Source organism: Candoia aspera, chromosome 2 (genome assembly GCF_035149785.1).
Source record: "Candoia aspera isolate rCanAsp1 chromosome 2, rCanAsp1.hap2, whole genome shotgun sequence".
NCBI lineage: Eukaryota > Metazoa > Chordata > Lepidosauria > Squamata > Boidae > Candoia > Candoia aspera.
The window spans coordinates 69,820,512-69,834,036 of NC_086154.1; the positions used below are offsets into that span (position 1 = coordinate 69,820,512).

At 39.4% G+C, this 13,525-nt stretch overlaps 1 protein-coding gene across 3 annotated transcripts in view; it reads right to left on the bottom strand.

The window, feature by feature from the left end:
• GALNT10 (polypeptide N-acetylgalactosaminyltransferase 10) overlaps window positions 1–12,518 on the bottom strand; it is a 65,327-nt gene extending 52,809 nt beyond the window's left edge. For all 3 annotated transcript variants that reach the window (XM_063292154.1, XM_063292155.1, XM_063292153.1), the window contains exon 1: window positions 12,167–12,518. In XM_063292154.1, the coding sequence (XP_063148224.1) occupies window positions 12,167–12,382 (216 nt within the window). In that variant the 5' untranslated portion in view covers window positions 12,383–12,518. The remainder of the gene's footprint in view (window positions 1–12,166) is intronic.
• Window positions 12,519–13,525: the final 1,007 nt, after the last annotated feature.

The following is a 13,525-nucleotide window of genomic DNA, read 5'->3' on the forward strand; positions in this document are numbered from 1 at the left end:
GCTGCTTGTAACAAAGTGAAAAGCAGTTACAGAATACCACAGAAATATGTGGAGGTACGCTAATGGAAAGTATGAAAACAGATGCTTAGTAGAATGATGAAGTGGGAAAGTCTGTGGATGAGGAAAAAATACGCGTATAAGAGAATGACTGCCGCAAAAAATGAGGATGAAAAAATTTGTATAAGGTGTAGAGAGAAAAAGATAGTTGCAATGAATGTAATCAAGGACAGCAAGGAATATTTAAGTTTAAAAGAGGTACAGAAGACTCGGAACAATTTTGATGAAATGATACACTGGATGTAGGTGAAGAAGGCTGAAGAAAGAGCCTCAACAAAATGAATAGAATTAAAATAAAAGAGTTGAAATGATTTGAAACAAAACCGAAGTGAGAAAAGACTGGAAGGAGTAGTTTAGAGATGAATCAATTCTACAGGTGTCAATGTGCAAAAAAAAATAATGTAAATGAAGTTATATATTGTGAAAATGTTAAAACTGGGAAGGCTGAAGGTTTAGATATAACTGGAGATATGCCAGAATATGGGTGCAGTTTGTTTATGGCATGGCTGTTAGAGTTGCTTAATGTATGTGAAAACTGCAAGGGTGTTTGACAATTGGAAGAATGTCATTGTTTCTCCCTTGTACAAAGGGAAAAGCAGCAAGAGTGAATACAAAAGTTAAGAAAATTTTGATTAGTTGGAATAGATGAGATCCTCAGGAAAAGAAAGGTGAGAACCCTAAAGAACAAAAGAAAACGTGTGAAGCAGTATATGAAAGTGGGGGAAGCAAGGCTGGTTTGCAAGGATAGAAAAATAAGGAGTGGCACAGTGAATTTAGCTGATTTCCTTTTCTTTCCTCAGAATGACTGCCTTTCATTTCTTTTGTTTACTACTTCTTACATTTTGTTGCATAACACTCTTTACCCCAAAAGGGAACAGCGTGATAGTACATATCTGTGCATGGAAAAAAGTATTATTGAAATCTTGCAAAAAATGCCTTTCACAATTAATTCATAGTTTAAAGCTAGAGTGCAAGAAGTGCAACCTTTGGGCTGAATGCAACCTGACAGGGGTGGAGTATGGCCTCAAATCAACCTTTTCTCTACTTCCCACCATTTATTTAAAGATAAAAATATTACAATTAAACAAAATAAAATATCAAAATAAATAAAACAAAATAAAGCATCAAGAAAAAAAACATTGCCCTGCCCACATTTAAAGTATGCACAAAGACTATGCATCCTTGCTTTAAAAGCAAATTTGCACATATAAGCATACAGTTAGTCCTCGCTTAACAACCACAATTGGGACCAGAATTTTTGGTTGCTAAGCAAAGCAGTCTTTAAGTGAATCTGACCCAATTTTACGACCTTTTTTGCAGTGGCCTTAAGTGAATCGCCATGGGCATTAAGCAAACCACGTGGTTGTTAAGTGAATCATGCAGTCCCCCCATTGATTTTGCTTGCCAGAAGCTGGCCTGGAAGGTCGAAAATGGCAATCATGTGACCATGGAACACTGCCACAGTCATAAATGCAAACGGGTTGCCAAGTGCTCAAGTTATGATCACATGCCCGTGGGGATGCTGTGACAGCCGTAAATTTGAGGACAGGTCATAAGTCTTTTTTCCAGCACTGTTGTAAGTCTGAACTATCACTAAATTAATGGTTGTTAAGCGAGGACTACCTGTATATGTTTATGTGTGTCTGTCTCTCTTTTGTAAATATATAAAATGTATGTGTACACATATACACACGTATGAGCTTCCAACAAAAGCCTGTTTTAAAATAAAAGCCTGTTTTCAGTAGAAGCCAACAATCTAGTGTTTTGGAAGGAGGAGGAGGAAGAGAAGAAGGAACTCATTCAAAATAGCACAAGAAGAACTCTGTACAATGAGGATGTCCCACACATTTTCTTGATACTTCTTCAAAATCAGATTTGGCTTGGGCAAAATGCCATTGTCTGATTTGTACTAATTCTTACTCCTTTGTTGATTGATTTTCTAGCTTGATTTTTCATTATTAAAAACAACTCTGAAATAGGACACAATTCAAATATCTTAAACAAGTTTAAAAACTAATCCTAGGAGAACAAGATCGAACCAGACCAGAAATGCATAGCAGCATCAGAATAATCAAAAATCTGCATAAATAGGCATTTCTTAAGCTGTTTGTGTTCTTAGCATAAAACTTAACAGAACAAGGAGAGTTCCCCAATAGGGTAGCTGTACTGAGGGTGTCACCCCTCAGGCTATCACACAGCAGACCCCTAAGAGACTCAGTAGCTACATATGAATATCCTCACAAGATCTAATTTGATGGTCAGGTACATATGGAGAAGGTATTCTGTTAGCTTTATGGGGTCTTGTATGCTATTACAAGTTACTCTACCCTAAAACTTTGAGTGGTTTCCTCTCCTTAAATATAGATTTTCAGGGTGCTGTAGTGAGAAAAGGGACAAGAAATCTGCATGAACAGGATTTACAAGGCTATAGGTAAGATCATTTGTATCTTGAATCCAATTAAAATAATTTAGAGTGATTTAAAAAAACACCATGTAAACTATGGAGGAAATAACACATTCTTAACTAATGACAGATGAACTTACCGATAACACATTAATCAGAGAGGACTTCTTGCTTCAAAAATAAATTTAAAATCTTGAAATAGAGTCAACTGTAACATGAGCAGAGAGCCAATAGATGCTATGAGTTCCTCAAAGACATAAAATCAGAAGAAACACAACTATTGAAAATGATAATTTTTGAAGTCTTTCTTTCTGCACTGTTACTCAACTTTGGAAAAAGGGTGGAAAATTATTTGCAGACTTCTTTTTGTAAGAATTAGATCACTTCTCTCTCTCCAAGCAGGGCTTTATGTTGTATTTTAATTCTTCTTTTTAACTTATATTAATGGGTTGTTTTATTTTCTACTGTATTACTACCTAGACCAGTGATAGTGAACCTATGACTAAGTGGCTTCTCCAGGAATGGCTTTGCGCGAGGGGGCAACATTAATAATAAATTGCCTCTTTGCCCAAAGCTGGTTCCTTGAGAAGCTGTTTGCAATTTGTGTGAAGGGGCGCAAAGGGCGCCTTTGAGTGAAGGGGAATGCTTTTGTTGGCTTCACATGAAACTGGTTCCTGGAGAACCCGCTTGCAAACCCGCTTTGTGTGAAGGGGCAATTACAATAATTTTTTAAAAAATAAATGAATATGTAAAGAATTGTTTCTCTTTTGTTCAGGGGGAGGCTGACACGCCAGCAGAGTCAAGTTAGGCACTTTCTGAATTTTTGAAATGCCCAAGCCCAGAAGGTTTGCCATCAATGATGTAAACATGTTGTCTCTATATATTATTTTAAGCTGCTGGCCTTGGACTATAGTAAAGCATACCTATCTATCTGCAGATTTCTTTCCATCCTTCCTAGATCACTTCCCTCCTTGCCAGAAGCACTTTGTGTTGCATATTAATTATTCTTGGTATTATTTTTCAAAAACTTGCTTTCAGGGTTAGTTTCAGCCTGAGAATATAGATGTGGATTCTAATTTACATTGAAAGACCACTTTTGTGGAGATGTAACTTTGGAATCAACTGATAGGGTTCCAGGGTAACTAGGAAGCATTTCCCCATAGGCAAAGGTATGCAGGAGAAAATTCTTCTGACAGCACTCCTGCATACCATTAAAGTGTGGCAATTAACCCAACACTAACATTAGAAGTCTTCTCTATCAATTTATTTTATTTATTCACAATAATATAAGTCACCTTTCAGGAATAACCTAATCTTTTGTGCTTAAACAATACTTCAAAGACCTTTTGACACTGATAGTAATGCAACACTGTCTTATTCATGTGGGATAACTATAATTTATTGCTGTGCTACCCCCTGCGCTTTACAGTTGAGAATTTACAAATATGAGAATACCCTTTCAGAAATGTCAGGCACTAAGTAGTAGTTTATTTTCCCTCCCAACAAAGTGGAAAAACATCTGGCCCTAAACCATCAGTATGACTTTCTACATGAAATGAAAATGTTCTTCGGCACTAAATCTCAAGAAACAAAAATGTGAATGTAAAATCCTAGAGCTTAGTTCACAAAGTCTTATTTCAATCTCTTCTTCAGAATATATTTATAGCCCATTCAAAATTTACCAAACAGCTGGCTTTTAGAAGTTCTTGTTAAAGCCCATAAAATAGTTAGTCTTAAACATCTGGAGCTGAATATTGTAATACACACTGAAGCTAGAATTGCCTGTTGTATTAATTTTTGAAGCTGAATCAAAATCACATGTTTGAATCCAGCTTCATCTGCATTATAATAATGGCCTCTGATATAATTAATTAATAGGATCTTAGACATTATCAGCATGGGTTAAAAAGGTCCCATTTCAACCAAACATTATTATTGCAAAAAACAAAATAAATAAAACTACAGTGTTAAAACTTAGAACTCTGAAAATCAGGTTTTAAGCATATTATCATTTATAGAACACAGATATAATTCACAACGGATTTCAGAAGAATAACATAATGAAGAATGCGACTTACTCTTAAACACATTTGCAAATGTTGTAAGCTTTTACAATTTCTGGAACTGTTGGTGCAAGAGTTCAAGTTTCTCCCCTCCTCTAAATTTCTCCATAACCCCCTATTCTTTACAATAAGCAAGTTTAACTGACATTTATAAAATGTAAGCAAACACATAGAAAGAAAATCAAATATAGCTTTCTGCCCAGTACACAAGTCCTAAGAAGAAATTTCTTTTACATACTATGTCAGAGCCTCATATATGTTTAATTGCTGTCAGATTACTTTAGTTTGTTTTATACGTTAGTAATTCTTTTGTATTCAAGCAACATGAATTCATTATCATAGATAGTGACTACTTTTCTACATTTGTTTAGGATTCAAGAGGAATAAAATTAAGACATCACTTTGACTTGTGCTTTTTTCTGTCAGTAAAGTATATACATGTTTGTCTACAACTAGTTCAATAATCAGGAGGTGACATCTATAATCAGAAACGTATGCCGTAAGTTTATGCCATAGAGCTTTGATGTATGGAGTTCTTCTATTAACATTTCCAGCCAGCAGTCATGCTCTTCTCTTCAAGACTACACTATTCCTCCAATACCATCCCATTTTTTTCTCCCTTTCAATCAAAAAGCACTGTAGTATTGTAGTAATAAAGATGTCCTTTTTATTGAACATACTCAGTCCTTATCATGCTTATTTATGTTCCTCCTACTTAAACTTTTTGTTCCTGAAATACTTTAGGAACACTTTTTCCTAAAATACTGCAGTTGTAGCAGTGCAGTTGAAACCCTGGCCCTTACATCTGTGAGTTAATGGTTGGAACTTCAATAGTACTGCTGTACCCACCATCTTGTCTCTTTGACCCCCATGGACACTGGCATATGCTACAGGAAAACTAGACTCAATTCAAGCTCAACCTCTGATTATTACATGGATGCAGCAATGTTGTTTTCTTAGCAACAGCACAGAACTGATTTGCCATTGCCTTTTTCTAGCAGTTACAAAGGAGATATTTGTAAAACACAGAATGGGAAATACACCCTAGTTTTTGCATTAATATTTATGCTATTGTGTCAACAATCAGGAGTCAGTAATCTTTTCAGACTTTGGGCACCATCATACAATTGATTTGCCAACTTCATGAAGCTTCAACCATTTTATTTTTCATTATTTTTATTTAATGTAGGGGAATTTCTGGATGCAATCTATAGGTATCATAGACCTCTGGCAAATAACATTGAACTACCAATCCCTGTGTACACAGAGTAGTAACTAATTTCATTTTTTTCTGAATAATTCAATCTCATCCAAAATATTTCAATTAATGCTAACCAGGTTTGGTCAGTCAGATCATAATTTGTGAAGTTCTACAGCAACCATAGTGGATCTCCTGTTAATCACTAAAATAATCAGAGACCTAAATATTTGGAAGTCGCTGCTTCCACATGAACTTGTCCAATATCTAGAGGTATTATTGGAAGTCTTTCTTTGGGTAACCTACTATCAGAAGACAAGGAAAGAAAGGGGATTTTCTATTATATTATCCTGACTTTGTAATGTGTTTCCTGGAGATGCTCCACCAGATACTATTTTGGTATTTTATAGGGGTCAGGTAAAGATTTATTATTATTTGCATGGACTTTAATCATTTTACTGCAGCCCACACACATTCATACGAGCTCATATTAACAAATTAAATATTCAGCTTCCAGAGAACATGGTTCAGATCCCAGTCCAAGAGCACCAGTTATGGCCCTCTGTAGACCAGGAAGTCCTTGTAACAGTGACTTATACTTTGATCATCATACAGTTGGAGTATTTATTTTCTATCCCGCTGTTATTATTTTTATAAATAACTCAAGGCAGCGAACATACCAAATACTCCTTCCTATTTTCCCCACAACAACAACCCTGTGAGGTGAGTTGGGCTGAGAGAGAGTGACTGGCCCAAGGTCACCCAGCTGGCTTTCATGCCTAAGGCGGGACTAGAACTCACAGACTCCTGGTTTCTAGCCAGGTGCCTTCACCACTAGACCAAACTGGCTCTCTATTAAGTATACAAAATACTTTATGTGAAGCTACCTTTGAAGATGACTAGAAAGTTGGAGTTGTGCAGAATAAAGCAACTACTGTTACTTGGAAAGATTTGCTACTATGCCTATTACTGCATCAGGTACCAGTAGGCTTCTCGTCCCAATTCAAAGTGCTGGTCATTATCTGTAAAACAATATAGGGTATGGCATCTGGCAATCTCAGGGACCATCTTGCCAAATACGATTCTGCCTACCTTCTCTGGCTATCTAGACAAGACCTGTTGGGAATCCTGCCCCATAAGTGTAAGAGGTATCCAGATGGTTTCAGTGGCATCCCTTCTCTGTAACAGCCCTCAGATTTTGGAACACAGTACACTAGTGTCTGAAGAGTGGTTGGTCCTGACTTTTATTTCATTCCTGAAGATCTTGAATACTATTCTATTTCAACAAGTTAGTGTACATTATTGTTATGTTAATGGGTAATGTATTATGATGTTCTTGTTGTTGTATATTCCTTGTTGTGCATTGCCAGACTCTTCTGATTGGGGGAATATACAAACATTCTAAAATAAATAAAATAAAATAAAATAAAATAAACTAGAGCAGACTTTTAAAAAACTAGGTGACAGGAACCATAGCTCAAATCCACCTTATGACACACAGTACATATAGCAGATTAAAGTATTTTAAACAGTATCTACATCACTATATTATTTTAATTTTTTAAAAAGACTATGTAGTAAGAGTTTGGGATGCGGTGGCTCTGCGGGTTAAACCGCTGAGCTGCTGAGCTTGCCGATCGGAAGGTCAGCGGTTCGAATCCGCGTGACGGGGTGAGCTCCTGTTGCTAGTCCCAGCTCCTGCCAACCTAGCAGTTCGAAAACATGCAAATGTGAGTAGATTAATAGGCACCGCTTCGGCGGGCAGGTAACGGCATTCCGTGTAGTCATGCCGGCCACATGACCACGGAAGTGTCTTTGGACAAACGCCGGCTCTTCGGCTTTGAAACAGAGATGAGCACCGCCCCCTAGAGTCGGACACGACTGGACTTAATGTCAAGGGAAACCTTTACCTTTATCTAGTAAGAGTTTACATGGCTTACTATGGCAAAAGATTACTTTATCAGATGTATTTTTTGAAGGAATTATAGTAATTAAGTGCTATAGACTGCATTCCATGATAAAGCATTTGTCTGAATCATGGAAGAAGCTACACTTTGAGAAAAATATCATACACTTGGCTGTGGACTTTCATCAAATTCTGCATATAATTATCCAGTAATACCAAGCTCTCCTAAAATACATCCTGACTAAACAGTTGAAGCAACAAGGGGGAGAAAAATAATGTATTCAAAAATCCAGGTGCATAGTTTTTTCTAATGTGATTGCACTGACAAGCAGAGGGACCTTCCCTAGTGTCAGAACACATTTGCAGAAATGCTTACATTAATTTGTCCAAACATAAAAAGTTTGATGAGGATATAAGAAGCATATCCAAAATCCCCATTCATTAGTCTCTGCTTTTAGGAGGTTTGTGGTGAGTTAGTGGCCACAAATCTCTATTAATTTTTTAAAGTATCTTCTGTTATAGAGAATAATAATACTTTACAACACTATTTATTTCAGTCTTTTTATTTTATTTTTAAGTGGTACTGGCTCAGATAATAAGGAAAGTTAACAAATTCATGAAGGAAATGTTTTCGTCATTTTCTCTCACTGCAACCTCTTAGATTTCTCAGAATATCTGTGAAGAGGAGATTCAAGTAAACCTCACCATTTGCCACACTTCCTAGAGTTGTTAGGGGTTAGTTTGCCAGTTTGCATTTTAAACAGTTTTTTTTTCCTTTACTCTATTTTCAATGGAAATGACATTCAATGAATTTAGCCTGGATCCATTCCTTAAAGCAGCTGTAATGTCCTGTGGCCCTCCAGAGGTTTACTGATTTATAGTTCAACTTCTGGAGGACCACAGTATCCAGATATTTGCGTTAATACATAGATGACTGCACAGTAGAAACAAAAATATAAACAAATCCTGGTTCACAGATACTCCCTCTTAAGGTCAATTACAAATATGTCAAAATAAAATGACTATTGTGCTAAAACTGTTTTACTTCCTCCTTCAATGTGTATTCTCATAATGAAAATGACACTTGTATTATTTATTGTACATTGCTTAGACCGTGCAATCTATGACCTGTACATTTTAGCAATTACTGTTTAAGTTTGCTGCAGGTTTTCGACACAAATCCATTTTTATTCTAATGAAATGATGAAAATGTATTATTTATTAATAAATGACAACACAATACCTTAAAGAATTGGGTAGCCACTACTCAATTATTTTGTGCAGGAAGTCAATATTAGTTACAGTCAATATTAGTTACATGACAATAACTATTAACATTACCATCATATAGGAATAGTTTATTTAAAAAAGAGTTGCTAGTTCCATTTTTATTAGATTTAATAAGACATGATGAGCAAAGAGTCAAGCATATAAGTAGTTGGTTGGACTTCCTCAATCATTTTATTCATATCTAAAGTGCTCTGCTAATAGAAAATAATTCAACAAAACTGGGCCAGACAGTGCTTATTACTCTATAGAAATTGTGGAGTCCATGTTATGCAGACAAATATTAACTTATCACTGAAATGTCTTACAAATGCAACACAGTAATCTACATTCTCTCTTTCTCCTGGTAAGATTCAGAAGGCCCGCATCTCTAAGTAAAACTCTGCTCTATGTATATGTCAGGTGGTATTTATTAGAAAATGTACATGATATCCACTTCTTTAACAGCTCTGGGCAGCTTACAAGTACAGTAAAATCAACAATCAACAGCCATCTGTGATCCGTTTATAAAACTATTACCCAGCATTTGGAGTGGAGAAAGGAGAAATACTTGTATGCACTGGTGAAAGAAGGAAGTGCAAAAGCTGGGTTGCAGCTAAACCTCAAAAAAACCAAGATTATGGCAACCAGCTTGATTGATAACTGGCAAACAGAGGGAGAAAAGGTAGAGGCAGTGGCAGACATTGTATTTCTAGGCACAAAGATTACTGCAGACGCTGACTTCAGCCAAGAAATCAGAAGACATTTAATTCTTGGGAGGAGAGCAATAACAAATCTCAATAAAATAATTAAGAGCAGGTCCACATAGTTAAAGCAATGGTATTCCCCGTAGTAACATATGGCTGTGAGAGCTGGACCATAAGGAAAGCTGAGCGAAGGAAGATAGATGCTTTTTGTGGTGTTGGAGGAAAATTCTGAGAGTGCCTTGGACTGCAAGGAGATTAAACCAGTCCGTACTCCAGGAAATAAAGCCAGACTGCTCACTTGAGGGAATGATATTAAAAGGCAAAACTGACATACTTTGGCCACATAATGAGAAGACAGGATACCCTGGAGAAGATGCTGATGCTAGGGAGAGTGGAAGGCAAAAGGAAGAGGGGCCGACCAAGGGCAAGATGGATGGATGATATTCTATAGGTGATGGACTCGACCTTGGGGGAGCTGGGAGTGTTGACGACTGACAGGAAGCTCTGGCGTGGGCTGGTCCATGAAGTCACGAAGAGTCGGAAGTGTCTGAACGAATAAACAACTATTTCAATGACTACTTCCTTCTGAAAATTATTAGTCCTTCTATTACAATCTGTAAATACTTTAGAAAGAAGGCTTTTCACTGTCGAAGGCCTGGTTTGAACACTATAATAAACCACCAGTCCTGGCTTAATAATCAGGATAAGCACAAGTGGTACAAACTCACACATGGCATTTTTGCAGTTATTTCACTCCTTGTTTCACACAAGCAAGAAAACAAACCAGGAAGTCAGACTTAATTGTTAGTAACTACAGAAAGGTAAACTGACTTAAAACAGCAGCATGCAGATACTCTGCTTGTTGTCAGAACAGAGAATGACTGTGACTATAATCACTCACATTACCAATCACTCACACAGACTCTCTTCCCTTTCTCAGGACAAATGTAGTTCATTAGACTCTGGGTAGGTTTGTGCTATTAATTTTACACACAGAACTTAGTTTAAAAATTATTTCTTAAAATTTGAAAAATTGCATAACAGAAGATGAAAGCTTGAGCTTCAATATGAACTGAAGTTTCATGAACAAATGAAAGCTTGAGCTTCAATATGAACTGAAGTTTAGGGTAAAGCAATGAAAACATGGTGTGATAAGTGACATGTCCATAGAAATTCCCAGCACATGTTGCATAGCCTTGCTAAAATCCAGCATTCATTAATTTCAGTAGTTTCAACATAGTTATATTTCATGGAATTTTGTTTTGTTCACTTCAGGAAGGCACAAAGGAGAACACCATTACCATGGCTGTATGTTATGGTATCAAAATATTTTTACTACACATAGTATTTCCTTTCAGGAGGAAAAGCGAAGGTTCTTGTTTGTTTATTGAAACCTTAAAGAGAAATGGATTGCACTAACATCCTCACTATCTCTGTAGAAGTTATAATATGTCATAGCATAACTGCACCAAATCAGTTTGATCCATATGTACAGTTTTATTCAAAAGTCAATCTAATTCTTTTCAAAAATTTTCTTGCAAATTAAAGAGAAGTAGGAAATAGATTTCTTATGGCAAAAAAAAAAATGATTTTATCAGAAGTGTGATTTTAATTCTCAGGTTCAGTAAGCACAGAACTGACACCCTACATGGTACTTTTAACTGGCTCATGTGACTTGAACAAAAGAGGCTTTAGGTACAAGTGACAGTTCATAATCTTAGTTTTAGCTCTTCTGAATAAACAAGTGCCAAAATAACAAAGATGACAACTATATGTCAACTGAAAAGAAATATTAAGGGTGCCAAGTACTGTAGTATGAGAGCTCTACTCTCTTCTGGAAAAACTGCCCTATGATTTCATGTGATTTAAAAAGAATCTTGCCAATTGTTTTCCCAAAGAGAAACAAGTGAATAAAACTCTGATTTAAATCTTTCACAGTGGGCAACAGAAGAGAAAACACCAGGGAGTCACTACCAACAGAACTGAAAGGGAAATTAAAAGGATACTATCACTCAAAGCCAAGGGGGATGGAGGGGGCGGTGCAGTGGGAAATGGCTTTAGACTACAGATGGGACTGATTTGGGGGAAAGCTGACGTCGCACACACTGGACAGCTGCAAAACCTCTAATTAAATAGGCATTTATTCCCTAAACTAACAGAACTTATCCCACCCCAAATACTTATCACTGGCCTTTCCTGTCGAAGAGCGCTATTGCATTCGGAACCCAAGTCCTCCAAGTACGAAAATGCGCTCTATGGGCCGTATACAAGCTTCTCTGCTTCTTTCCATCCCCTCAATTCTTGGCGCCCCCCCCCCCCCGCTTATTCCGCCCGCCTCCACTTCCCGGATCCTTCTCTCTTCTATTCAGCGGCCGTTCACCCCAAGGAAAGAGAGGCGTCCCCTGCCATCCTTGGCCCATAGAAAGGGGGGAGGGCATGGCGAGCGGTCCGCGTTGCTGCCCTCGCCGCCGAAGGATCCCGTGCCGTCACCCTCAGAGGCGCAACAGCCTTCCCTCAGAACATACCGGAGGGCGGGAGGAAGGTGCCTCGCCGCCACCTTCTCACCTGCGCCTCCTCTTGGACTGCGGCTGCTGCTCCCGGCGGCGCCCCCCCGCGGGCTCCCCCCGCAGCGCCGCCTCCCGCTCCTCCTCGGCCGTCACCGCCGGCGGCATCCAGCTGCCGCTCCCGGTACAGCGCCCAGAGCCCCACGTTGGGGAGGAAGACGAGGGCGGCCAGCGCCAGCCCCACCGCCTGCAGCAGCCGCTTCTGCTTCCGCCGCATCCGAGACGCCGCCTGCGAAGGGGAGCGCGAGCCCAACTTTCCTCCCGCGCTCAAGCGATGACAGCGCCGCTCGAGCCCCGCGCGAGGCAAGCCAGCGCCAGCTCAGCCCGTCCCTCCGTTTGTCAGGCACTTCCGCTCTGGGGTGGGCACTCCCACTCCTACCGCGCGCGAGGGTGGTGGTCACGTAAAGCCCCGCCCACACCTCGAGCTAGACCACGTCCCCCGCTAGTGCTCGTCGCGGAGAGGCAACGGGAGCGCGGCAACCCGCCTTCCTACCCCTGTCTCCGGCGAGTGGTACTGGCCGCGGCTTTTCCCTTGGGGGTAGCGAGTGACCTGCCCACTCCGAAGCAAGTCAAAGGGGGGAGGGGGGATTTTTAAATTTCATTTTAACCGTGGAGTCGATGGGGGCGGGTGAGCAGCGCGCCGTGAAGTGCAAAGGCGAATCGATTTCAGCAAAGCCAGGCTTCTCCCGAGGACTCACCAAAGGGGAGAGCGGAGCCTGAAGGCAGCCAAAGAGAGTGGCGCCAAGGAAGAGGGAGCCGGAAGGGTCGCGTCTTATCTCTTTACTACATTGAGAAGACGAATTGGGGGGGCGGTTTCTTCTTTTTTTAGAAAAAGGAGGAGGCCGGCTGCCATAGCGTGATTAGCGTTGCTGGGGAGATAATGAAAGACAGATTTGCCCCCAAGAACTCGGTGTTTGGATGCTAGGACCGAAGAGGAGCAGTGCAATAAGTTCACTAAAGAACAGCAGAGATTCTGCGTAAGGAATAACTCCAGCCTTTCGATTTTAGCCCCTAATTAAACTCTCTGCATAATAGTCTTGTAAATGCTCAGTTTGTTTGCCCGCTGCAATTTCTCTCCTCTCTGCTAGGCTTCATAGCTGAACGTTTTCTTTGGTTTTAATAGACTTGTCAGAAATTATTGTCATAACAGGAATTTTATTTTTTTCACTGCCACCAGGTAGTTTTGTTTATTTTGTGCCTTCCAGTCAGTGATGACTCCTGGCAACTGTCTGGACAAGTCCCTGCAGTTTTCTTGGCAAGGTTTTTTGGAAGTGGTTTGCCATTGCCTTCTTCCTAGGGCTGAGGGAGAGTGACTGGCCCAAGGTCACCCAGCTGGCTTCGTGCCCAAGGCAGGACTAGA